This window comes from Prinia subflava, chromosome 1 (genome assembly GCF_021018805.1).
Source record: "Prinia subflava isolate CZ2003 ecotype Zambia chromosome 1, Cam_Psub_1.2, whole genome shotgun sequence".
Taxonomy (NCBI): domain Eukaryota; kingdom Metazoa; phylum Chordata; class Aves; order Passeriformes; family Cisticolidae; genus Prinia; species Prinia subflava.
The window spans coordinates 101619741-101646794 of NC_086247.1; the positions used below are offsets into that span (position 1 = coordinate 101619741).

General features: G+C 37.7%; 1 protein-coding gene across 1 annotated transcript; it reads left to right on the forward strand.

Annotated features, from left to right (window-relative positions):
- STK17A (serine/threonine kinase 17a) lies at window positions 1-26481 on the forward strand. Its single transcript, XM_063405488.1, has 7 exons — window positions 1-384; window positions 7676-7888; window positions 14943-15087; window positions 20328-20454; window positions 21180-21228; window positions 21362-21541; window positions 22355-26481. The coding sequence occupies exons 1-7, from the start codon at window positions 5-7 to the stop codon at window positions 22686-22688; spliced, it is 1428 nt and encodes a 475-aa protein (XP_063261558.1). The 5' UTR covers window positions 1-4; the 3' UTR covers window positions 22689-26481.
- The last annotated feature ends 573 nt before the right edge of the window (window positions 26482-27054 follow it).

Below are 27054 nucleotides of genomic sequence, written 5' to 3' on the forward strand. Positions count from 1 at the left end.
GGTGATGCGCGCGAGGGGCGGGGCCGCGCGACTGCGCCCCGCCCCCGCGGCCGGCGCGTGCTGCCCGCAGCCTCCGCGAGCGCGCGGCAGCGGCAGCGCCCGGAGGGAGCGCGGGCCGGGCGGACACGGACACCGGGAGGGACACGGGGAGACAGGAGGGGAAGGAGAAGGCGTCCCCCTGCCGCGGGAGAAGCCCCGCGCCATGAGCCCCGACGAGAAGCCGCCGCCCGGTCGCTCCCGCGGTGACCGGCCGCCGCCGCCACCTCAGCCCGCGGCCGGGCGATCCCGGCGGCGGGGCGGGCTCCTGGCTGAGATCCGTACGCCCATCCGCACGGAGCCCTTCCAGGAGCGGTACAGCCTCAGCCCCGGCCGGGAGCTCGGCAGGTGAGCGCTGCCTCCGCCCCCAGGACGGCGGGGGAAGGAGCGGGGCCCGGGGGATTTTGGCGTTCCGCCCTTGGGGGTCCCTGCCAGGGAAGAGCCGCGGCCAGGGGCATCCAGCGGCGTCCGGCGGTGAGCTCAGCCCGCCCCGGTCAGCTCCGAGGGCGTACCCATGGCGGTGGCGCGGCTGGAAGAGGGTGCTGGGAGGCAGCTGTACCCCGCAGCTGTCTGTCCCTCCTGCTGAAGTCATCCTCGGCTCCCCAGCCTTGCGGATCTGGCTGGGAAGATGCTGAGGTGCTGTGGTTCCCTGGGAGCCCATATGGAGTAGTGGGTACTGCTCTAGATTTACATTGGAGAAAAAAAACCTGTCGTCCCCCCCCCCTTTTTTTTTTTAATTACTATTTGTTTCCTCGAGCTTTGTAAGCTGTGACGTGGAAAAACAGTTTTATACTCGTTTGGGGTAGCATATGCTTGAGAGTTCGCTAATGGTGGAACTTTCCAAGGAGTTAAAGATAGTTAAAATCTTGGGTTTGGAAGTGATTCCACATGTAATGTTTAGTCCGTGTATAATTTCAACACCTGACTGATGGAAAGCAAGGTTTAGGGCAACAAGTCTCATTAAAAGGTTTTTGCATCTTGGGAACTACATATATGGAATTTCAGCACCACTTAACCAATATTTTTGTCTGAAATTCTGACACTTCTTATTAAAGAATGATAGTATTCTTAGAATTACACGTGCTTCATCCAAAGAGTGTTCCGATAAAAAAGATTAGATGGAATACCACAGGATATATGGAAAGATATCCTCCTCAATGCATGTTCTATTGCAAGTTATGCTCCCTGTGTAACTCTGTGTAATTATACAGAGGCAAAGCCAACCCCTTCGGAGCTAAGGAGGAGTTTCAAGGCAAATGTAGCTGCTGTAAATACTCCTAACAAATATTTAGGTTGCCTAGGTGTTAGCTTAATGCTCAGGTAGTAACTCTGATGTACCAGTGGAATAATACCTGTTTAAACATAGTGGTCTAAAGCATTCACATGGTAAGCAAGTGGGAGAAACATTCCATGGAATGAGAAAACTTTTTATAGATTGCTGTGACCACAATGTCCAAGGCCTGGAAACTGAAGCTAACTAAATGCAGGCTACAAATCAGCCTAAATTCTAAGAAACAGTCCCAAAGGCACAGGAGCAGTGTAGCACAGAATGTCCTGGTATCACTGCTGTTTTGGTTTGGGTTTGTTTTTTGTTTTTGGTTTTTTTTTAATATGAAGTTCAGGTGACTTCAGAAAATATTTTGTAGTTCTTCCATGGAATGAACATTTTCCTCAGAGCTAGGTGATAGTCATTGGCCTAATCAGAACATGGAATAGGTGAAGGTTCCTTCTGGAACAAAAATGTACAATTGAGATGATTTGCTTTACACTAAGAACAAGAATTAAGTACTGGTACAAGTCTTAGTCTGCAGTTTAAACAAGTAAATTGCAGCATGGATTTTCATGTGGAATATTTTTTGAGTATTTTAAAGATGGCCTTCACATGAAAGCTGTGATTTTGCACCTGTAGTTAAAATTAGTTAAGTGGTGGTTCTAAGTGTTTGTCTTGGTTTTGAGGAACAGTTGCATGTATTTTTGGTTCAGACTGTCTTCTCCTCAACTTCACAAGTGTTTTCACTGTCTTCTCTTTTAGGATATAGAAATCTCCACATTTGAATGCATATGCTTGGTTTTTAATTTAGCAGTTTTAAATTTTGTTTTTTAAAAAACAGATACTTCAGCTCAAATACTCCCATAAAAGCCTATTTTTTGCCAACTCTGCTACAAAACATAGGTGGAAAATCTCTCTGCCACTTATAACTGTAATTTTATAGATAATTTATTAACACAAATTGTTTCACTTTTATATATTCATAAATTGTGTAATTCTCTCTTTATGGGTAGAGTTTATATTTACAAAGAACGAACGAGCACCCAGGTATGGCAAGTTTTTGTCTCACATGAAAAGATGTTCTTGTGCACACAACATAATTTATATTAGCATTAAGATTTGGTAGAAAAAAGTTTATACACTCTGTAATTGTCCATCCCATCCCCCAGAATTAAAGAAACAGTTGAAAAGTTGAACTTTAGGTAGGTTTGAGAATGACAGCATTCATATGGATTGTGTTTAAAACTGAGAGTGCAGAGAAAGAAGCAAGTCGGTTTATCACCTTTGCTGAGATAAGGGCTGCTGCATGAGCTCAGCAGGTTTGTGTGGTCTTTGGCCTTCCATTCTGTCAGTCAGGACATGTATGTTGAATTCCCTGGGCACTTGAAGCCTCTGTTTTGTGTTCTCTGGTCCCCTGCGTTTGGAGGAGGTGGGAAGAAAGTGGAACATGGCAAAATGTTAAGGCATTGTAGTTCTGGTAATGCTGGGGAGAGATGTAGAGGGGCTCTAGCCCCAGGTGGCATGTTAGGGAGCAAAAATGCTGGAGGAAGCAAGCAGTCCTGAAAGGCATGGATGAACCTAGGAAGAACTTGATCGCGGTGTCACTAGAGGGACTTGGGTGCAAACCCGTGGGAAGTCAGGCTTCCTTAGTTCTGCTCACAGGAGAAAAAACTGCTTTCAGAATGTAGAGCTTATGTGCTTCAGAAGGTCCTGCCTTGTTCAGTAGCTGAATAGGCATTTGCAAGTTTGTTGAAACACAGCTGTTGGGAAAACCAGGTTCACTTGGAAAAATATCAAAACCTTCATTATAATGGCCAATCAAAAAAGGAAATTATTGCAAGTCCCTTAGGATGACATGGAAATAAAAGTTTTTAAATTAAATTATTTAATATATGACATTTTGGTGCAGTGTTCATAGCCTTAATAATTTTACTGTCCTCAAAATCACAATATTCTCACACAAATCTGCACTTGCATGAAGTCTGAAATCAAACTTACCTCTGATGATTGTTTTAAGGGTGCCACTTTTCATCACCTCACTTCAATTTAAATGTTTTCAGACAGTGCTAGCTTGTGTTAGGTTAGTTTGAAGAAGTGTAACCTTTGCAGAGGACACGACACCATTGCTTAACTCTTCCGCTTACCATTTGTGCTTAAGCCATAATTATACTGTAAAATGGGGAACAATACATTTTTTACTACCAAGAGTTTCCTTAAGGAGTCTACTATAATTATATTTAGTTGCTTTGCTCATTTTCCTCGAGAAAAAAAATCCTAATTGCAGACAAAGTATTACTACACTATTAATTCTTCAGCTTCCCAATGGAATGTTGCGCTCCTTTTTTTTTATGTGAAACAAGCTATTCACATATTGGAAGTCATCATTTGTGTACAGAAAATAATACTCTTGATTCTAGAGCTGAGTTAGAGGAAGGTATAATTTGACTGATCTTTCTTCTGGAAGGTAACATTCACCTTAAATGATTGATCCACAATAAAATTATCTTCCAGCAAAATGTGTGCACACATGTAAGTGTGTCCAGTGCAATTCAGTTGTTTCTCCTCATTCCCAGTTTTTTGTTGAAGCATACAAAAAACTCCACACAAAGGTAAGAGTAAGAAATACTGTAATCATCCGAGGAGTGTGAAATATTCTTTGTTCCTGACTAGTGATGTGGCTGTAGTTTCATGTGCAGATGAGGCATGTCTTGGATTTTTTTTTTCCCAAAACAACAACTCTGGCACGAACTTTTATTTCTCAGGTAGCTTTCAGTAATGTATGTCTTAGCATTACATGACACTTGTACCATTCTGTGCCATGACACTGCTGTCCTCAGCCGCTTTCTGGAGTAGCACAGCTGGGGTGAAATAGCTGTGGAACTAAGCAAAAGTGGAAAAGAGGTGAAAATGAAGAGTTGCAAGTAGTTGGTTTTGGCATTTGAGAATAAATTTATGTGAGTAAATAATTCACGAGCACTGGAGATGGAATTCCTGCACTATGTTGTTTGGAAATCCAAAATTGGGGGGAAAAACCGCACTTCAGAAAAAATGTTTGATACAAGTTGCATAATAAACTGTATATAGTCTTGTGGATCTCAGAAAAGTTTTTTTCTGGACTTTATAAAAAGTAACTATCTTCAGAGGAAGAGGTTATTCCTACATTTGTTAGAGTGACAGTGTTTTATAGGTCACTTTAAAAATAAGGTTAGTTATTTTAAAATACTTGGTTAAGCTTGGTTATTTTTATATATTATAAATAAATTAGTAAGGTTAGTTCTCTGAACCTAGGACAAAATTAATTGGTGTGACATAAGTGTTCCTGCTTATCTGATTTGACATTTGATTTGTGATTTGACAATTTTCCTTTGAGCTATAATATGTGCCTAATGAAACAATGCAAATTCTGTTGGCAGTCTGAAAGGTGACATTGAGATCCTTTGTAGTCAGATAAGATTTATCTTCAATCATAATTCTTGAGTGATACTCTTTTGAGGACAGAGAACTACTTAGAGCTTCCTATTCTTTCTCCCTCCAAAACCTTTTTATTTGTGATTGGATGTCTGGTAGTCTGTTTTCAACTTGACAAATGCACATTAAGGCTTTCAGCTCAAAATTATTCTTCCTTCCATGCAATATTCTCCCTGCTAGCTCTTCTCAATACACTAAAGTAGCAATGATGTGATCTAACATTGTTTTATGTACTTATTTTATCATAAGTTCTGAAAAGGAGAATTTTAAGAAAAGCAAAGATGAAGTGTCTGCAATGTATACTTCATAAGAATGCTTGTTTATATCTGTCTTATCTGCTATTCTGTCTTGATCAAAAAGAAATTCTTTAAAATTTATCTGTTGGCTTAACCATATAGTGGATGCTATCTTTGGATCTTAGCTCTGAAATTTTCTCAGACTTGAATCTAGATCACTGCACAGTAATTAGTTCTACTGGTTATAAACATCAGGTTTGTCAAGTTTGATCTTTTTGGGGATCGTATTCAGAAAAGATGAGTTCCAACAGGCAGTAGTTATAATAGCTCTAATTATAGGCATAACCATAAAGAATCTGGGCAGGATTCTTGGTCTGAAACAATTTAGAATTAGTATTTGTCAGCCAGCTGAACTCCCGTGTAACCTGTCCTTTGAATTACATCACCTATCAGGCTTCTGGCCAGCTCAGCTGAACAGGACATGCGTGGCCACACACGGTGGTGGCTCTTGCCGTTTCTTGCTGCTCCGTGAATGCTGTTTTATTTCCAGAGTGACTAATGCACGGTGAATCGGCAACATCGGTACTCATTAGGCTAATTAACTTGTTTCCAGATAAATTTTATATGTAATTCAAAACAGCACAGCACTTGGAAGCTGTATTATAGAGATTTCAAACTTTTCTAAGCCACTTTCTTCCTAGTGCTAGAAGTAAGAGCTTTCGGCTGCACTAAGGCAACATTCAAGAGGAGGTACGCAGTGCATTCAGAGACTATATAAGGAAAACAGAGAAGGCTGAACCCAGGAAAGGACCTAGATTTATTGGTGTGAGGCTTAGTATCTATCAAGTATTTAAATAACTTGTTAAAAGGCTTCTTAATTTGTTTTTTTATGTTGATTTTTGACAACATACCAGTTGATTATTTTCTTGAGATGTTCTTTGGTGCTAAGAACTTGAACAAGTGTCTTAACATTTTTGCAAAATGAAAAGCTTTCTATTGTACATAAATTTTGTGCTACAAAATTATCTTCATGCATTTACAAACCTCAATAGTTTTGTAAGTATTAGTAATTAAGAATGTTTTCCCAAAACTTTAGACTCAAGACATTGAAAGTATATTCTTTGTTTGTCTACCTTCACCAGACATCTGGGCTGGGCTGTGAACTAGTCTTAATACATATTGTGCTGTAGATAATGTGCTTATGCAAAATATTATTCCTAGAGGAATAACTCTGGCTGTATCAGTGGTTACAAGTCCAATTATTTTATTGAGGTTGCCTAGCAAATACCCACTTTGTGGATACTTATTTGACTTGATTAATTTAGACTGTGTGATTTTGAAATAAATGCTTATTAAAAGCAATTGACCACAACTTTGTTTAGCAGTTGTATTTCATGGATAGCAGTCTTCTGCCAATAGGCTGTGAGAGTGAAAATTTTTGACATGAGCTGAAGTAGTTAATTCTGTGAACTTCAGCTTGGAGATGGGAGAGGCAAAACCCATAATAATTGTATTCCAGAATAGAAGAGACTATTATTTTGGTTTCAGCAACCCTACAGTAAGTAAAGAACCAAAACAAAGATCTCAAAGCTATTCCTGCAGCTTTATAAGAAAATGTTTACATATAAATAAAAAAGGTAGTTTTGATGATCATTACATCTGTATGATAAGAGCTAAAGTAAGATTACTATACTTCAAAGTGTGAGAATTCATCATTGCATTAGTGAGAGGTATTAATTAAAATACCTTTTCAGTCTAAAAATCAGCACCGTGTGAATGGAACTGACTGGAGCAGGTGGTGTGGGACTCTGGCAGGGAAATGAGGAGCAGCCGCTTGTGCCAGGGTGCTGTGGGGGAAGTGGTGTGACACAGGCGCTGCAGTGTGGTTTGAGCAGGCCTGGTGCATCATCAGGTGTGTGTTCTGCCGAGGTGACGCTCATTAATGTGGGCTAAGCACGGTGCTCAGCTCTCTCCGCTCTCAGCCTTTCTGTTCACCTGGGTATTGCAGCAAAGGTCGTGCTGCACAGCTTGGTGTTAGTCAGGCTGCTTCATTGTATTTAAATTAGCCATGTTCCTTATCTTAGTCTCACTGTAGAAGTAGGGGGTTTTGAGAACTGTTAATCAAAAACCTCCAGCTGTTATAATTTAAGACATGCCATGGTGAAAATACAAAGTGCCATCTTGAACAATGCAGAGTATGGATATTGCATGGCAAATGGTGCAGGATTCAAAGAGAGTGCTGTTACCTTGGGTATGGTGGGATGCTTCAGAAAACAATAACTGCGTTACTGTGAGGTAGTCAGAGGAAGCATAAATTGCTCGTTTGAACATTTTGATTTTGCCAGGTTTTTAAATTAAAGTTTTGAGGATAATGTCATGGGAACTAGCACAGCGTGTTTATTCTGTATTTTTGAAAACCATGTTGTTTGAATTGATTGAAGTTGTTTTAATTCCTTATGTTTCATGGAGATTTTTTTACATTCTGAGCTGGATTGTTTTGAACACAGGGATCATCACTCAGCAAGGCATCTTTCTAAATTCAGATTGCATCTTAAATGCACCCATTAGTAATGATTTGGTTCAAGTTTCTTGAAACAATAATTTATAAAGGCAGTGCTAAAGCTGTCACTAAGGTGTGTAAAACTAAATTCTTATTTAATTTCAGGGGAAAATTTGCAGTGGTGAAGAAGTGCATCCAGAAAGACACTGAAAAAGAGTTTGCAGCAAAATTCATGAGAAAAAGAAGAAAGGGCCAAGACTGTCGGATGGAAATAATCCACGAAATTGCAGTCCTTGAGCTGGCACAATGCAACTTTTGGGTCATTAACTTGCATGAAGTTTATGAAACTGCAACAGAGATGATTTTAGTCCTGGAATAGTAAGTATTAGTAATAACTCCTGGATAACTTTCTGCAGTATTTGCTTAAAAATAATAATGTAAAAGTACTGTGTATCAAATGTGAATAATGTAAAAGTTTTTATTGGTTGCTGTTACTCTTGCCTACCTTCAAGGAGATTAGCTAAGAAAATGATGATTACAAGAAGTTATGTGCAGTCTCATAACTACTTCAGATTATAACAAATTTCTCTAATTATGTAGTATTTTTCAAAGCTGAACTATAATTTATGTAGTTAAAGCATCTGTAATGAAATATGAACTCTGTACATTCTCTACATGTGAAAGAAGAAGAGGAAAGAAGCAATGAGTATCCGTTCAAGAGCTGAAGTTTATTTCATTTACTGTGGCAAAGATGGGATGAAATCTGCTGTGTTTTTTTTTTTACCAGTTATAAAAAAGGTATTGAAAGCAACATCGTTGCTTAAAAGAAACTATTAAAACCCTCTACAATAGAAAGCTTGCTAAAACGGTATCTTTTTGGGGAAAGAAAGGAGGAGATTTAGAATAGTTTCTTTCAAAGGATACTTCACTCTGCATTTGTCTGTGTGGTTTTCTGCACTTGAGTTTGTCCAGATGGGTATTCCTGCAGCTGTCGTGACTGTTCATCTCATATGCCAATGGCTTTAGAAAATAAGGCATCTAGCTACCTTCCAAGATTCAGCCAAATGCTTGTTGCTACTGAACTCTAAATTCTTGTTCAGCTCTATGGATTTTAAATAATTAGAAGAGGAACAGTGAGGCTCAATAGTTCAGAAGTGACTTGTCTGTTAAGAAAAATCTAGTTTGTGCAGCTCTTCTCTTACTTGATAGTAAAAAGAAATGGTAAGAAATCTTGTGTCCCAGTCACATCTTGTTTAGGAGTCAAAAGAAACTGTATCTTTAAAGTTCAGTGAAATGGAATGAGACTGTGGCTCCTAAGGCAAAATTCCTTCTAGAATACATTTTTTTAAACTTCATTGTGCCATTAAGGAAGTCATAATATATGAAATATTCAAGTATCTTTCATAATATATAGGTGTTACAGAGCTTCTGGGGTTTTAACTGCTGCTACTGAAGACTCATAAATACCTGCTTTGAACACTAGCAGAAATTTAAACTCAAATACAGTTTCATTTCCTAGATCCCATAGGATTTAATATGAGCAGTGGAATCTCAACGAACAATGAGTTTTGTGATAATTTCAATTCAAAATCCCTAGTTTTCTTTTCAAACTCAATTTTCTTGCAGTTGCAAAACTCTTTTAATCTGAAGTATTAACTAGGTTGTTAAGTAATTAGCAAAATTACTTGGTTTATATGCATCAAACAGTCATACCTTGTTTCAGATAAATAGCTGTGTGCTGGAGTTGTAAATTACAAAAACAGTCTTTCCCTGACTTCAGCAAGTATGTCTGGATGCTTCTTTAATGTCAATGGGTTCCAAAGACATGTTGCAACAAAACAGGTATGAATGTTAGTGAATTTCTGACATTCTGTATGCAGAGGATTAAAGAACATACCTGGACTGCAAGCTTCTCTAGGGCATTTCAGTTTCTATTAAGCTTGATGGTCTTGGTGGCAGATCTTTATCTCCTGAAGAAGTAAAACAAATATTTATTCTTGGCCACTAACTTCATCTGCTAAGATTTTGAAGTTTATTTTCTTGATATAGAATCTGTCATAAGGGCTGAGGGTTTTGCCTTCAGGAAATGTTTTGCTTTCAGGAGGAGAAGTATTAATGTTACATGGAGTATTGTCTTTCAAGCACTATCAATTTTTGACAAAAAATGAACTTAAAATTGGCCATGTTAATGTTAGGTGTTGAGCAGTGGGGGAAGCAAAGAGGCATGCTTCAGCTGTAGCACAGCAAACTGGGGCTGTCTGCATCCACTCTCACAACAGTCTTTGGTTTGTTGTCATAAGACCTCAGTCAGGGTATTTAAGTCAGAGTTGAAGGGGTAACAGAAAGCCTGGAATTAATCTGTGGGTCAGTAATGTTTCTGTATTTCACTGAAAACTGAATGAAAAGAACCTGGATTTTGCTGAAGAAGGTAGAGATACAGTCTCAGAAACTTGACATATCAGGTATAAAAAGTAAAAAGCAAATTTGGTGACTTTTTGGCTTGATACCTGTATGCAACCTACCTCTCATCTTCCAATTTCTTTTGAAATCAAGAGCAGTAGAGCATCTGATGCTTAAGAACTGGTCTTTTTTATGAGTGTTCATCACCATGTTTTTATACATCTACAGAATGGATAGGTGTTACTAGTGGGTAATTAGTGGGTCAAATGTGTAGAAACCTGTAAGTGGAGCTTCAAAAATCTTCATCATTAACATTTTGTTATGGAGATCCTCTGAACTGAGCCAGAGCCTTGTGTAAGTACAGAAGACTTTTGTTAGGCTTGCTTAAAAAGGAGGAAGAAGTTGTCTTTATCATCTTGAAGACACAATTAGTATTTATTTCATATGCTGGATAAAGTGTTTTTGCACCTGTAGTTGTTGGACCTGGATAATGTGATGGACCTATATGTCCGTTAATATTAATGGATTTATATAGTCTTGGACATGATTTATTGTCCTACTTACTGGAGGTGTGACTGGTTAAAATAAGAGTCTGCTGGCAGGAGGTGATCCATTTGGCATGGGGTTCAACAGAACTTGAAGCAACCCCTCTGTAATCACAAATAATTGCTGCTCCAGTGTTTACATCTTGTCTATTTGAGTAGCAAGCAGAGCCTAGTTAGCAGCCTCAAATCAAGACCGGAGGTCTAAAAAATTTTAGGGGAAAACTTCTCAAATGGTCTGAGTTACCTCTGTTTGTGTTTCATTCAGTTCTTGAGCTGCCTGATTGGAAAGGTGAAGCCAAAAAAAAATCATTTGTCTGAGAGCTTTTAAGACCAGTATCTACAATTTTCGGTATTTGTATGCTTCTCTTCCCATGTCATCTCATCAGATATGGATTTACAGTTTTCTCAGGCTTTGGGGGACATTGGTATATTACATTGCCTTACACTGGAAAAATTAGTAAGTGCACTTACTATCCAGTGGTATGCCTAGGAAAGAGGTATGGCTGTCAGCAGCAGTGAGCATGAACCTTTGCTGGTAGTGTTACAACCACTGTGCTGTGAACAGCTTGTTGTACTGCAAGCTCCATGTACAGAAAGTACATGACTTTCCATTATCTTTCAAAGATAACACTTTCAGGAAAGACTTTTGACAGAGTTGAAGATTCAGAAGGCAATTTTTTGTTCATTGCAGACTATATAACTCAGCATTGAAATCAAGTGTATTTTAGCAATTGGTCTACATATGTGTATTCTGGTGATTTGTACTTCTGCATCCTTCAGATCACTAACTTAATGTCTGATCTATTAAAGCTGGGGGAATGGTTCATTTCTTCAGGTGCCCTGAAATAGACTTGTTCAATCTTTTTCTAATGGTAAGTTCAATGACTGTGTTAGTGTCTGCTAAGTGTACTTCAAAGAAGTTTGATGCTGAACTTCATACAGTTCATTGTTAAGATATATTTCAAGGAAGATAAGTAGTCTCCATTTAATCTAAAGTCAACATAATTGTAACAAAGATTAGTTCTCTAGACTTGCATTTATGCTGCTAAGTAGTAATAAAGTGTTAGCATGCTTTTCATTGATGAAGTGCAGTTGGATTTCACTTGAAACGAGAGAAATTATTGGCACAACAGTATTTTCATAAGTAAATTAAAATAGCTAAAGGATTATGGTTGCTGTAGCTTTTGAGTTTGGAAAGCCTTCTTTTGTCTCACTTTTTTTCATACAGTTAGCTAAGGGAGGGTGTACTAGAGAAATAATGCATTATAAGTAACACTGAATTTCAAAATGTTTTGCCAATAAATATGCCCTTATCATTTTTTTTTCAGATTAAGATGACTTGTTTTCCTAAAAATTTTGTTGTCCTAAGGATAACTCTTTGCTTTTATCCCCTAAGAACATTTTCTGACTGGCCCAGTGATTTGCTAAGATATTTCATAATGACAACTAGAAAAGCTACAGTTTAATGAAAAATGGGTAAATATTATTAACACCAGAGAACTCCTGGTCTGCATATATACAGAAATCATAACAGTGACATGCCTGATACTTTCCTGGCAGGTATTTTGAACTCTTCTACAGTTTGAACTCTTCTACAATTTTCCCCTGAAATCTGGCTGAGGAATACAAAATAGCTGAGTTGAAAGTATTGTTAAGGAGCTTGGCAAAACTTGGAATAGGTGTGCAGAAGGATCTTTGTGGAGTTCATTTTGACATTGTGCTTCCAACTACTTGTGACTGACTTGGCTCACAGCTCCCCGACTGTTTTGCTTGAGGGAATCCATTAAACTCACTCCACTGCAACAATACACAAAACGGTCTTGCAGTATCAAATTTCCGTGTGTTCTTGTAAAGGGTTGCTAGTTACTTGTTTGAATGTGGTATTTTTTGGACAGAATGAATTGTCCAGAAGGAGTTGTTCCATCAAAGTTAAGATCAAAAAACAAACATTGCATGTAAAGTCACTTCCCATGTGAAACTATTTTGTAAAGTCAAGTGTCTATGGTAGCTGAGAATGGCAGTGTCTTATAAGTTATGAAGTGGGTGTGCATGTGTGAGGGCTGAATTTGCATGTCTCACTCTTAAAAATGCTGATGAAGTCAGGCATGTTCAGAAGTATAGGGAGGGACTTAAATATTTTTTTTTTAATAAAGTTTCTGGATCAAGGGTTTTCTACTCTCACATTGGTAGCTCTGTCTCTTGATTTCACTGATGGGACATTGCTTCAACTTTTATTGTCTTGACTTTTAACACCTGTAATTCAGAGTTCTTTAAGTGTAATATTAAAATTCTAGGTAGCTTACATTTTAGCATTGGTGTCTACCTCAGTTTTAATTAAGTTACACTAATAAACAAATTATAACAGATGACTATCAAGTAGACATATAGCAAGCAGGGTTTTATAAGGATCCCCTACCCTCAACTTCCACTGTTTTTTCAGCTGGGTCTATTAAACATAAAGTGTGATCCCATGTTTTGAGTATAAATCTGATTTCACAGAATAAAATAGCAGAAGTTTTTTTTTTTCCTTATTAGAAGTAGCTCAGCTTTACCAGCAAAATCCCAGGGTTATTGCTATAAAACATGTGGTATTAGTAATTTTGGTAGTAGATCTTATCACTGTATGTGCATTATAGTTCACTGCTACAGGGAATTAAATCACTTTTCAAGTAACATATTATGGCATTCTCAAGGCAAAAGTTTAATTTATGGGTTGCAGTAGATCTTTTTCTATTCCTATCTGAAAAATCCAATTGATGTTGCTTTTTCAAGGAATTTGGTTTAGGATATTAAAATATACTAGCTGATATTCATTTTTAAAATGTCATTAATATTTGAATCCTGTTCCAAGCTGAAATATTACTATTTGCATGAATTAAATAAAAAGGGACTGAAGAAAGATGTGATAGTGTCAGGCATATGAAATTTTTCAAAAGGAATAAAGGAATTATAGTATTAATATTCCTTTGAATAACTTATTCTTGAGCTCTATCATATTTGATACAAAATGAAGAAAAAGAATTATTTAATAGAGGGTTTTTTTGAAAGAAAATCTTAGTTTAATAAATCAAATTGTGCTGCTGTACCCGTTAGCCAGCATATAGAACAGAAGTGTAAAGCTCTATAGAAAAGGTTAAATCTTAACCTTTTTTTTTTTTTTTTTTTTATAAGACAACCTGCAGGGAAAATTTAAAATAACAACAGTGAGAATACTCTGGAAGGCAAAAAATTTTTTTTAATCCATGAGGCTTTTGAAAGCATTAGGACTGTAGCAGCAAAGTGTTAGTATAGGCAAAATGAAAATTTGAGTATATTTAAGTGTTCTTTTTCTAGGAGTGTACACGTGCAATGCACCATTTTTGTAGAACTCTCATTTGCTGTTACATTCATGTTGAATGTGCCTGGCTGTCTTTGGGATAGCCTAAGCAGTACAGTTCATCAGAAAAAAAGCAAGCAAAGGCAGAGTAGGTGGGTATGCATCAGTAAAGATTAATGCTTGTGCAAAGTCATTTTTGGCATGTCACAGTTTGGTGTAACTGGAGTGGATTCTGCCCTTGAGGGTTTCACCACCTTTCCCTGAGGAGTGGTTATTGAATTTCATGCAGAGCAAAGGGTGTATGTGCTGATTTCATAGTAGGAGTTCAACAATCCATATGCAAAGTGGCCTCTAACATTCTTATACTATTCTTGTTTTAAGCTGGAGCTTCTGTTCAGTTTATTTTACTTTGGGTGCTACTATACTGTAAACCAATTTTGGTTCTCTAGAGCCATTGCTATGCAGAGCTAGCACTGCATATGGCTTCAGAGTACTTTAAAACATTCATTCATTCATATCTAGCTAGTTTTATATTTGTTGTTATTCAGTTATTTGTTTAAACATATATAAACAAAACAGGATGCAAGCTGAGAGCTAAAATTTTCAGAGCTCTTTTTAGATGAAAGGAGTTTAGAAACTTAATGCATCCCTGTATACCAGAGACTTCATAAACAATTCAGTTGCAGACTTTATATTTATTCTTTTGAGTATATGCAAAGTGCTTTGAGGAGGATGGGAGGCTGGGCTGCTTTGTTCTATGTTTGCAAAGATTTGCCTTGGCCAAATTTCCACATAGTTTCATAGGAATTGCAAAAGACCATTTATGAAAACACTGTGCTCAAGCAATTATAGCATTCATCTGAAAGCAAAGTCAGTAGATTTTCAAAAATAGTCCCTAAAATTCCTGTGCTATTCATATTTTCTAACCTAAATGACTAAAATCTTTGCCTGTCTCCAAAACTGCCATACTGCAGAAAACACTTCCAAGGCTGTAAAATACTGACAAATGTCTAATAACTGAAAATATCACAATTGGATTTTACCTCCTGCTGATATTGCCTATACAAGAAAAAAAAAAAAAACCAAAAAAACCCTATGACAGTGTGAGTAGGGCCAAATGAGTGCTATAATTTAGTCTTTAAAAACTAACAATATTCCTACTGTTCAACAGTGCTGCTGGAGGTGAAATCTTTGACCAGTGTGTGGCTGAAAGAGAGGAGGCCTTCAAAGAAAAAGATGTAAAGAGACTTATGAAGCAGATATTAGAAGGAGTTTCATTCTTGCACAGAAACAATGTTGTTCATCTTGACTTAAAGGTAGGATTGGTGCTGTATTTTTCTTACTGATTTCTCATCTGTTGACTTTCTTGCTGGTAATATGTCACAATAATGCCAATTTGTAATTAATACAATTTTACCTAATTATACCTGAATGATAAACTTAAACTTTTGGGATAGAGTAGCCACCAGGTCTTTTGGGGGGTTTCTGTGATTATGCTAAATATAAACTTTGTTTGATTAAGAGAAATGTAATCAATTCGAAAGTCAGTTTGCCTTGCACCTTAAATTGCAAATGAGTGCTTTGGGTAAGACCTGACTCATTTCTACATTTCAGTAAAAATGTCTGGGTATTATATGGCCATTGAAAACTAGGTTTGGTTTTTTTGTATTGACTTGAATTTTAATGAAGAAGAAAGGTGGTAGTAACACTGGTGGGCTATAGTGTAATGTTTCAGAATGAAATGTTCAAACAGGACTGGTAAGTTCATGTGTTAAGTACATTTATAGCATTTTCTTCCTTTTTTTTTTTTCCCAGTTACTGTAAAACCTAATTTAAATGTCTGTCGTTTGCTGCCAAACAGCTGGCTGACACCCTATTGGTATATAAATAATCATGATTTACTGAAGCAAGTATTTTTTCTTATTGAAGAATAGTTTTGACCCAAATCAAATGAAAAGCACAGTTGCCATCACATGAAATCTTATGGTCAAAGAGGGAGTGTAACAGGGATCCTAGGAACTATCCTGTCCTATGGGCAGCAAGCTCCAGTTAATTCTCTTTAGCTTCTATCCATGCACTCATATGGAAAATGTAACTGTATTTCATTTTGAGGGTGAACTAGTTTAAGTTCAAGGCAGTTTCAAGGCAATCTAAAAAGTAACTTGTGTTACATTTTTTAAATTTCTCTTTACATATCCTATTCTCGTCTTTACTAAATATATTGTAAGCTGCTGCGTGTTTGTTCTGTTGCTGAGATCCTTACGTACCCTTAGCTGTATTTTGGCACTGTTATAAACCTACCAGTAGATTCCAGTATCAAGTTGTATGTACTTAATATATAACTTAGCACATCATGAACCATTCATCAGCTAAAGCAGTGAGTCATATTTGCACACAAATATGTCACCTGCCTGGTTTTCCAACATTTATTCAAATTATATGTGGAATTCTTTAAAATTTTTATTGAGTCATACATGCAGAATATTAATAATTGTACTAAAATAATTAATAAAACATTTCTAGCATGTGATGTGAGAATAAGTGTTCAGAAAGACTGAAAATAAGAAGTTAGAATTCCTCAAAGTTCCAGTATGCTTAAACAAGATACTCAGTGCCTCAATGGTTGGCCATTGAATTTCCTTGAAGCAAAGCGTGTAAAAGTTATGTCTTTTGTGGACAGTATATATTTGTATATCTTTGTAGTTAAAGTTGTGGTGTTTCTTAGCATCATCAGCTAAATATCTGTAACTGGAAATGTGATGGTGACACATCATCATGATGTAGTTTTATATGACTACAATACTTGCAAAAGTAGGCTTGGGATGTTGATTACAGATTTTGTCCAGAAAAGAAATACATAAAAAGCTTACTTAAAAAGTTTCCAGCTGGTCAGAAAACTTATGCTATAACATGGAGCATATGCATTTCTCACTGAAAAATCCAGCATTGTTTTGCTGCCTTACTAAAGTTCATTAGCAGAGGAAATTGTCTAGTGATTGAGGTTAATTAATATGTTTATACATTACTGCAGTGTGTAGTGTGTGTTTAATCACATTCCTACTTGCAGTGTGCTGACTTTCATAACGTATAAAACTATCAGTCTTTTGCAAAATAAGGTTTATGGAAATCTTCAGAGTATTGGTAGATAAAAATTATGGAAATGGTAGAATGGTAGAAAGATTAATTGATCCACATGCCTTGCAAGGTTTTTAAAAAAGGCCCATTTGTGACAGAACTCAAAAAGCTGGGTGCTCGCTTCAGCTGCATATTTATTAACCCACAGTCCTCATCTTCTGCTGTATCATGTGTCTCATGCAGCTTTAACTTGCAGCTTAAAGCACGATGGAATTTACTAAGTACTTTGTTTGTGATGACGTTTGAAAAGTTTCTGTATGTTTACTGTTGCTGTGCAAGGTGTTTGCCAATAGCAAAGTTTACAAATTCTTGCTAAAATGGGATTTTTTGTGCTATTAGTTTCACCTTTGTGTCTTTAAAGATTTCCAATTCATTTGTCTGTTACAAATTCCTTTGAAAGTCCATCCAATTTCCATATGTTGCACCTTCAGAAAAAGTTCAATTCTACACCCAGAAGAATTTAAACCCAGGTGGTTGTCCATATGTAATTGTCAGCTGAATATTTATATTATAAATCTAAAGAACCAGATCTATGACACTGACAGCCACCTTGCTTTAGCTTCTGTTTGCCCTCTGAATAGATACTAGATTGTTCTTGAGACTAAACACTGCAGAAAGAAATGGGGTATTTTGATGTGCCTTAGCAAGGTTTGTCATCTGATCATTTCTTTCCAAAATCATGGTTCTAATGAAAGATGGTTGAAATGTGTTTTGTTTTTAATAGCAAAACACAATTATGTAGCCTAGTTTTGACTTGGATGAGGAGCAAATACAATGCTACCAAGTGCAAATTAATTATCACTTGACAGTATTGTGTTGATGCTATTTAATTTGCAGGGTGTGCCCAGATTGTAGTCAGGAGTCTTTCATCTCCTCTTAATGGTGCTTAAAAGCTGCAGAGTAAGGGAAGTCTCCTTTCTATGTGTTGTCATTTGCTGTTTGACTTAATCTTGAATTGGTATTTGGTAAAAGCCTAAGGTAGCTGGGAATGGAAGAGAATTTAAGCAGGCATGGGGGCTGAGGAAGAAGATATGGGGGAGTCCTTTTTTTAGAATCAGCCCAGTTTAGTATCTTTAGACGTAATACAGCTGAGGTATCTCAGCTAGTCCTTTTTTTCCTGTTTCTGACCATTATTTCTTGGATAATTCCTTTCTGGAATTCTTTTCTTGGAAGTCTTTTCTTCTAGGGATCTGATGTTTTTTGAATATTATATAATTACATAACCTGCAACATTAATGAAATTAGGTAAGGTGAGGCATTGATTAGACTAAAAACCTGACCTTTATTATGTGTCCTTAGTCTTTATGCATCTTCTTGAAACAAACTAAATATACAAGAAATAAAAGGATCTAAATGAAACCTTTAAACCCTGCTGCAGTAGAGAGGGAAGTTTTCAAACATTGCCATTTGATGCTTTTCATCAACAATTTCAATAGTGCTTGAGGATAAAAGTGAAAGGCCCTTTTTAGAAGGGCCACCAGGAAAGCCTCTAGCTGGCATCTCCTGTCTTTGTGGGCTGGCTTTAGGCAAACCTAGATGTATTCTAGCAGAGTAAAACCAAAAGAGAAACAGTAGTACAAATGTGAGGAAATCATCTTCCTTTTCTGAAACTTTGAGTAATAGTGTCAAGCTGAAAACTATGTTGAGTTCAAAACTATGGTTTCTTTAAGGCTTCATGCTGGTGTTTAGGCTGGCACTTCACAAGAATCCCATGATGATTCCTTAGAATAAGAAAATGACTGGTATTTCATTAAGAATTGATTTAGAGTTATGACTCAATTCATACTGTAGACATGGGTCTTTCTGCACAGGTGTGTTTTGCATAAGGAGATTTTTAAAAAGGACAATAAAAACTACTTCTGCCAATTGCTTTATCTACTAAAATGTTAAAATACAAGGCTGAAGGGTTTCACAAAAGTTTTTCATTAAAAACTTTTCCTCATTTCAATATAGAGAACAAATACTTTTCTCATTCTTTTAATTTGACTCTTCACAACATAACTAAATTTCTCACTGGGAATAACATCTGAGAGGCTAATGAGGGAGACATGGTCAGCTTTTTTGGATGTTTGCTTTTCTAATACAAATAGAGAATAACAAATCTGAACTATAAAGAATGTGTAAAGAGTGTGCAGCTCCAAAAGACTTTGTATAGCCACCAGATCCCAATCTGTAAAGAAAATAAAAAAGAGCTATTCTTAATATGTAGGTTTATAAACAGAAAATAAATTGACAACATTACAGAGTTAATTTCAAATAACATTTTATTTCTGAAGGAATCAAAAAACCTGACTATATTCAGGTCTTGCAGTGAGGAGAACTGGCCCGAGTTTTTTAAAATGTTCTTGCCCAGGTTTATTTCTGTATTAAAAGCAGGGCTGTTCATGTGAGAGCATGTCTTCATGAGTGACTCTGGGGATGGAGCACAGAGAAGCTCTGTGATTAGAGAAGAAGTATAAATGTTAGTGTTAGTCCAGCTGGATTATCAGTCAGTGGTTGCTTCCCTTTTCTTACTCTTTTGTCCTCCTCCCTTATCAACTACCCTGATGCAAGATGATCCATATTCCCAATAAAGACTTCTGTGCTGTCATGGAACTTGTGCTCACTAGAAGCATGAATGCAGAGCTAATTGTCAGGACTACCATTTGGAGAAGTTAATGATAAAATCCAGTGTGATTACTGGTCCGGGGGTAGGGAAAATCAAACTTTTTTTTTTTTTTGGCAACGATGTGCTTCAGTTGCAAAAACTTTTCTTTTTTAAATCGAGCTAGCATTTAAAATAGTAAGGAACTTCTTAATGACCACAAAGATGCTTGAAGGAAGACAGCCAAGATCTAGTGACGTCAGTGCAAACAAGTTTATCCAAAGGTGATGCTCTTTAGAACCTGTTTTTCAGGCTGCTATATTTTTTTTAACTGTTCTTCAGTTAGTATTCTGTAATACAGTTGTTTGTACTTTGAACAGGATTCAGGTTGGTTGCAACAGACCTTTAAACAGGTGCAGTCAAAATAGTTCTGTTCAGGGTTTTTAAAGTGATTGGGTGTTTTTGGACACCCTTCAAAGGGAGGTATTTTACACCATCTGCTGGAAAAATCAAGGAGCAAAGAGGACTTTAAAAGGTGATAAACTAGAAGTGCAAGGTACTTACATGCTATTGTTAAATGACAGCTATTGGCATGTATTTCCAGCATGTTCTAAGCTAACAAAGTTTGATTCTCAATTCTAAATTAAAAATCCTGCCATACTTTTTAGCCTACCTGTCTCTTCAAAATCACCTTGGGGGAAATACATAAATGATCCAGGGTATCATACTTGTTACGGGAGGCACTATGGCTGCTCATGGTCTAAAATAATTATACCATATGATGTCATAGACATTAGTTTTGGGTGATCCCAAAAGTGTCCTCCTCTTGTTTTTCAGCCCCAAAATATTCTGCTAACCAGTAAGTCTCCTCTGGGAGACGTTAAGATAGTGGATTTTGGCCTTTCCAGAATAATGAAGAGCAGTGAGGAACTAAGAGAAATCATGGGAACTCCAGAATATGTAGGTAAGTTGTTACTATAGGAGTGATGAATAGTCCAGGCTTCTGGGGAGTGAAAAGAGAATTTGGAGCACGCCAGCCTGGCTGTGTAGTTACTGTGTCGCAAGATCGAGTTATTACTTTGGAGGTGGTACTGCTGTAAAAGGTAGAACTGGCAAGTCTTGCCAGTCCAATGAACTATGATTGTGTACTTTTGTTAAAGATGAAGACACACTTCAGATGATTCTTGCCAGCAGTGATAACAAGTATTACTTGGATTAAAAGTTTAAATTCACATACTGAGTCTCTGAATACAATATTTTAGCCAGTGTAGGCTTTCTTTTTTGTTTTTGTTTTTTTTGAAGTCCAAACCACTCCAGGCCTTGAAAATATACTTGAAAATATCGTTGTGTGGTATATCTTCATAGTTATGAGTTACAGTGCTGGAATATGCAATGTTGGCTATTTCTGTTTTGTCTGCAAGAAACTTGTATACGGATCCCTTAATTGGGAAGGAGGCTGGCCTGGCTTCTGAAGATGACAGTACAGGGAAAACATTTTTTTACACTTAAAAACAGTGAATGATAGAAAGCACTTAAATAACCTCAATAGAAGTATCTTGTCTCTCTGAAAAAACTGTCATGCTTCAAATGACTTACCTTAAGTTTTACCACATGAGCCATTATCGCATTTTTTAGCTCTAATGTAATGTGTGTATATGACAAAACCCACTTTTTTTCCCCCCCGAATAGCTCCTGAAATTCTGAGTTATGACCCAATCAGTACAGCAACTGATATGTGGTAAGTTGAACAAATTAATGGTCATCATAACTTTACTGAAAAGGGTTGTTCTTTGGGGATTCTTTTGTTTGTTTGCTTTTAAGAAAAAGGGGCTAGCTAAAAAACTGTTTCTCTTTTTTTACATCTAATTTAGGAGCATTGGAGTACTGGCATATGTTATGCTAACAGGGATATCACCTTTCTTGGGGGATGATAAACAAGAAACATTCTTAAATATATCTCAAATGAATGTAAGTTACTCTGGAGAGGACTTTGACCTTGTATCAGAGTCTGCTGTGGATTTCATCAAAACTCTGCTGGTTAAGAAACCTGAGTAAGTAAAATACACAATTGTATATGCTAATATGTCAGACTGACTTAATTTTAAATGTAGCAAGTGCTAGTGTTTTCATTTTTAAAGTATAGGGGGACTTTGATTTCATTGTGCTATTACTTATGTATATGAGAATTCCTCCATTTCCATCCAAGCTTGTATATGCCAAATGATATCCAGGTGTTAGTAATTAAAACTCAAATTACTTTCAGAAAACTGTATGAACTGTAGCTTGTAGCAGTGAACAGTACACTCATTCTTCTTGCAGGTACTTTGCTGAAGTCTTTTAAATGAACTGAGCTTTAAATCCTTAATTTTGGGTGGGTTGGTTGAGAGCCTTGCCTTTTCTGGTTCATTAGTACACTTTTCTTAATAGGCAGCAAACTGGAAATTCCAGGTTCCCAAATAGAACAGGTGTTTTCTGTGAAACTATACCAGTTCTTCATGGGACATGTCAGCTATTGAAATTGCCTACTGCTTGTCTATGGGAATACTTGAAGAATGTAAAAGTTGGATAATTTTTCTATATAAAAAAATTATATAAACTTCAAAAGTTGGTTGGCAACATGGAAGTATAAACTCATATTTAGGGATCTATGAATTCCTTTATCTTAAATGCTAGGAGTTCATCCACTTGAATTGCTGTGGTCTTCTTTTGGTGAAAGATAGCTGTGAGTGCCTTTTTTTTATTTACAATTCTGTCTGTCTTGAATACAGTCATACCCTTGGAATAATTTTTGAGGATCTCTTCTGCAAAGTTCTGAATTTTGTATTCATTTGGACATTTATTTTAACGCTTCCCGTTCTCTACAGAGACCGTGCAACTGCTGAAGAGTGTCTTCAACATCCATGGTTAGAACAAAGTGATAATCCTGCTTGCAGGGCCTGGAATAAGAGTACAGAAGGGGAGACCAGTGATGCCATCCAGAAAGATGCAGATTCTGCCTCTGACCAATCAGTAGATGCTGAGAAGACTGGAGAGGAAGAATCAGTAGTGACAGAAGAACTAATTGTAGTGGCTTCATACACACTGGGACAATGTAGGCAGTCAGAAAAAGAAAAAGTAACTGAGCAGAAAGCCATTTCCAAACGATTTAAATTTGAGGAACCATTACTGCAGGAAATACCAGGAGAATTCATTTACTGAACTGTGTGGAGCTTCGTAGCTATAACTGGAAGGCAGTTTTTTCTACTAAACAAAAGTATTCTAGTCAAGTGAATTTCTGATATGCAATAAATGTTCTAGATAAAAGCAAGTGTTTATAAATGGCATACAACAAAAATGTGCCAAGTTCTTATTTTCATGGAACTGATAAGATTTCAAGTGGCTGACAGGAATTTAACAAAGAGGATAAGCTTATTTTTGTTTCTAATTTTTATTTCTGTATTTTTGTTGTTGTTATTGATTGGTAACAGAGTTTTTGTTAATTGTTCCAGTGTGCTTGAGAAGTCAACACTGGAAGTATTTCAGTGACAGATGTCAATAGGAGTATTTTAGAATAAGTTTTGGTATTTAATGCAAATATATAATGCTGGATTTTCCTCAAATGCCTCCTGACTTCAGTGGAGGAACTATCTGCTCATCTAAAACTTGTATGAGAGGAGAATTTGATAACCTGGTTTGACATGCAGATTTCGAAATCATCCTGTGTTTCTTTGTTTACATCAGACTCCTCTGGTGTGTAGCTGAACAGTGAGCTGAGCTTCTCTAGACAGAGATGCACATGCCCCACTGGTAAAGAAATCTGTATTGGAGATATGTCTGATTTGGGAGCACGGTAAAATCCTGCTCCTGAGGATGATGTGTTTTCAGTCACTTGCAGAGATTGTTCCCTTCCCCTCCTGTGTTGGGTGAGATGTGCCAATAGAATCCAGCTCAGTGTGGCCACACAGTGCTGGTGAGAGGAAAAAGAATGACAGTCTGATGTAGCTCCTCTGAAGTTACTGAAGTTCTCTCCGCTGACTTTACCATGTTAGGTTAGACAGTTTGTCCAGCTAATCAGCCCTTGATTTCAGAACCCCAGAACCAGCTGGGGTTTTACTGGGATCGTGAGGTCATTTCTACCTTCTTCCTGTTCCTCCAACTGCTGCTTTAAGGAAAAAAGGAGCATATTTAGGCTAAATTGCAATTGTTCAATATAGCTGTCAGATGAGGAAGAAGATACTGCTTCTTCTGAAACAGTGAAGCACAGCTCATGCCTCCTGCTTCCTGATCACTCTGCCTTAGACACTTGGAAATACAGCATGTCATGTGGCCAGGCAGAGTGGGATTAGGGAGCAGTATGGATGGGTCATAGTTCTCAATGGATGCAGTCCCTCAGAGGACAAAGCTGGCACCAACTGGGCATCAAAACTGAGCGGGTTTTGCAATGTACAGATCTGAGGATCTCAGACTGAGTCCTAGTTTTTAAGAAATCTTTCATATTGATGCTGTTCCAAAGTTTAATTTTTATGTAATGGAAGTTTAGTACTATTACACTGCATACTGTTAACTATTCAACTATTTATTTGGTGTCCTTATGCTGTTCCTTTGTAATAAACTCTGACAAAAAGTTTCCTTGCTATAAAACAGTGAATAGAAAATAGAACTTTTCAGCTAGTTTTTCCCTTCTTTTCCATGTTGGTACACACTTTCTAATTTCAAACGTATCAAATGTTCTTACTCCATTTAGGGAGCAGGAGTTCAGGACTCTGTGCTAATGTTACAGCTCCTCCTTAACACAAAAGTTAAATGGCTTAATAAGCGCAGCAGTACTGGGGTGCTCTGGTCAGCATGGCTGGAAAGGTGGGGGAAAAGCACTTGTACAGAAGAAAGCTGAGCCAAGGGCAGTGAGTGTTTTTCCAAAAGGCTTCATTGCCAGAGGTTGGGCTGCCTTTACATCAAGCCATATCAGGGAAATTGCACCTAAATTAAACTGTTCTATCAAGCATAGCCCCAATGGAATTACATAAAGAGTATTCATGTAGGTAGGGCAGCTTCTCATTCCTCAAAGGTGTTCATAAAGAAAGAGCAAGTTGTGCTCAGAATTGTTGTGGTGCTCAAAAGTTTGGATGTGTTTTATATTGTTATGCAGAGACGCCTTTCACGCTCTGGAGAAAGGAGTCAGTTGCTGGACAGCTCTGGCTGGCTCTCAGCAGGAGAATCTGTGAGCCAACAGTGTGTCTGTGGTATCTGGATGTTTCTGGACACAGACAGGAGCTGATCCTACCCACAATGCTGATCAGTTTCAGCCTTGTTAGGCAGGACAGTACCTTCAAGGGCATCTCTCTTTAACTCTCCAGTCATTTGCCCAAGACAGTTTGCTTGGATGAGGGGTCATTGATTCATGGAATTCTGTGCAAGATTGCAATTTCTCCCATCTTCCATCATGGCCATTTTGCTTTTTTTCCTCCCCACATCTATACCTCCTTACTTCACTAAGCTGAGCAGAGCAGTGAGGTTGAAGCATGTTCACATCCTGCCCTTACAAAAGAACATTGCCAGTGTTGCACACATAAATGTTTAACAACTCCTGGTTGCCCACAGCAAACTGTTGAGGGATGTATACCCATCTCACTTCCTCTTTGTCATGACATATCATGTCTCAGATTGAGACTGGTATTAATGGAAAAGAGTAGGTGCTGGGCAGTATACATTTTGTCCTATATATGCTGTTTTTAATGTAAGACAGTGAAGATTAACATGTATACATGAAATACATACTTATTCCAAGGCCAGCTTTTCTTGAATTGGCTGCTTTGAAATTTCCAGTGGGCTGCATTTCTGTTTAACTCTTTGTGCCTTAAGGTGGTTTTATACAGTGTTTTTTAACGTCATAAGATTTTGTATAAAGTTGTGAAAATTTAATAGCGTAAGTTGTAAACAAGGCATCTTAGATTCATCCTATAACAGGGAAAATTTTCCGTATCGTTTAACTGCAGGGCTATCAGCCAGACTCACACCTTGAGGCTGTTTCTGTTCCACTGTGAGTGTGGGTAAGGCTGCAAACGAGGTGTTCTTACCCTGAGCTGTAGGAGGGGGCTGTTGCAGTCAGTGTCCTTGAGAAGCTCAGTTGCGAGTGAAGTGACCCATCAGTAAGACTGGGAGCAAACCATGAGCTGTGAGGAACAGCTGGTTTCCTGCTGCTCCGTGAATACAGGGGGCTGTGTACACAGGTCATCTGGGAAAAGCTGCTGTGTTGTCAGGGAAGGGGCAGCTTGTGGAGAATCAGCTCCTTGGACCTTGTGGGCAACGTTCTCCCAGTCCCCACTCTCCAGACTGAGCACTTGCTGGCTGCCCTTGTAGCACAGGGTGTGCATGGCTGCTGTTTGCTCAGACGCAGGATGCTGAAGGAATGGAAGGGCAGATGTTCTTACAGAGTTGCTATCTGTGGTTCATGGAAGAGCCATGAACTGTATCAATAGGAGGGGTACAGCCAGGCCTAGGCCTTCTTTCAGTTATTGGAGTAAATAACAAAGTCCTAACGAAAAGCACAGCCTTGTCTCCTTTTGTTGCTATAGTCACCTCTTTAAGGGAGAGGCTTATAGATTTTATAGTTGCTAAATTAAATGTTTTTCAAAATAATATTTTTCTTTTTGTCCAAAGTGGAATTTGCATTGTGATTTGTCTCATTTGCCACATTTTCATGTGCAGGTCCCTAAATACAAAAGGGTGAATTCCATTTTGTGATCTACCCCCTGAATCTTGAGAGCTGTTAGGCCACAAATGGAAATAAAAGTTCACTGCCCAATCTTGACTAGTGGTGCTCACAAGGGATGGGGAGGGAGGTGAGCCTTGCATCACGTTACTCTGTGGCTTAAGATCTTTCTTGAATATTTCAGGTGTTGTTCCTGGAAGGCAGTTCAATGTTTTAAAGAAATAGTGCCAGTTCATTGTACTTCTGACAAGGTGTTTACTGTTAAAGGAACTTCACAATAAATGAAATTCTGTTTTATGAACAGCTGATGAGTCTTTTGCTCTTTGTGCTTTGGGAAACACCCATTAGCAGTATTACTGATGTTTTTGTTTTCTGAATCACACATTTGTTCAATATGTGCAGCAAATATAAAATGCATCAAAAGTATTTTCCATACTAAAGCAATATCCTTCCACTGTGGAGTTCTTCATGGTACAGATGTTGAATTAAGCTGTCGTTTGGATTAATAAGTACAGTCAGGGAAAAAAAAGTACAGATGGATGTGATAAAAATCTCTCCTAATTAAGAAAAGGTTAGGATTCATGAAAGTGAAGCAGAGCATATAAAACCAGAGTCATTACTGGAAAATTAGGAGAGGAAAGGGAACTACTTGAAGGAATTATATTTTCTCCTGTAAACACAGAGAACTTAATTGCATTGAGTCTTTGCTTGCTTGTACAAGTAGAATTGCAGCTAAGCTGGTGATGCGTTGAAATCAGTGTACCCCATCTCTTCAATTAATTTGTAAAGCCAGCATGCAGACTGAATTACACAGGTGCTTTTTAACTAATCCTCACAGAGAAATCTTCCTGAGCTGCCAGGATATCACTCACCATC

Bases quoted from the DNA above. Each gene is read 5' to 3' on its own strand.
- STK17A (XM_063405488.1), top strand. From the start codon at position 5: ATGCGCGCGAGGGGCGGGGCCGCGCGACTGCGCCCCGCCCCCGCGGCC. The intron at 385-7,675 runs GTGAGCGCTGCC...ATTTAATTTCAG, and splicing joins CCCGGCCGGGAGCTCGGCAG to GGGAAAATTTGCAGTGGTGA. The intron at 20,455-21,179 runs GTAAGTTGTTAC...CCCCCCGAATAG, and splicing joins GGGAACTCCAGAATATGTAG to CTCCTGAAATTCTGAGTTAT.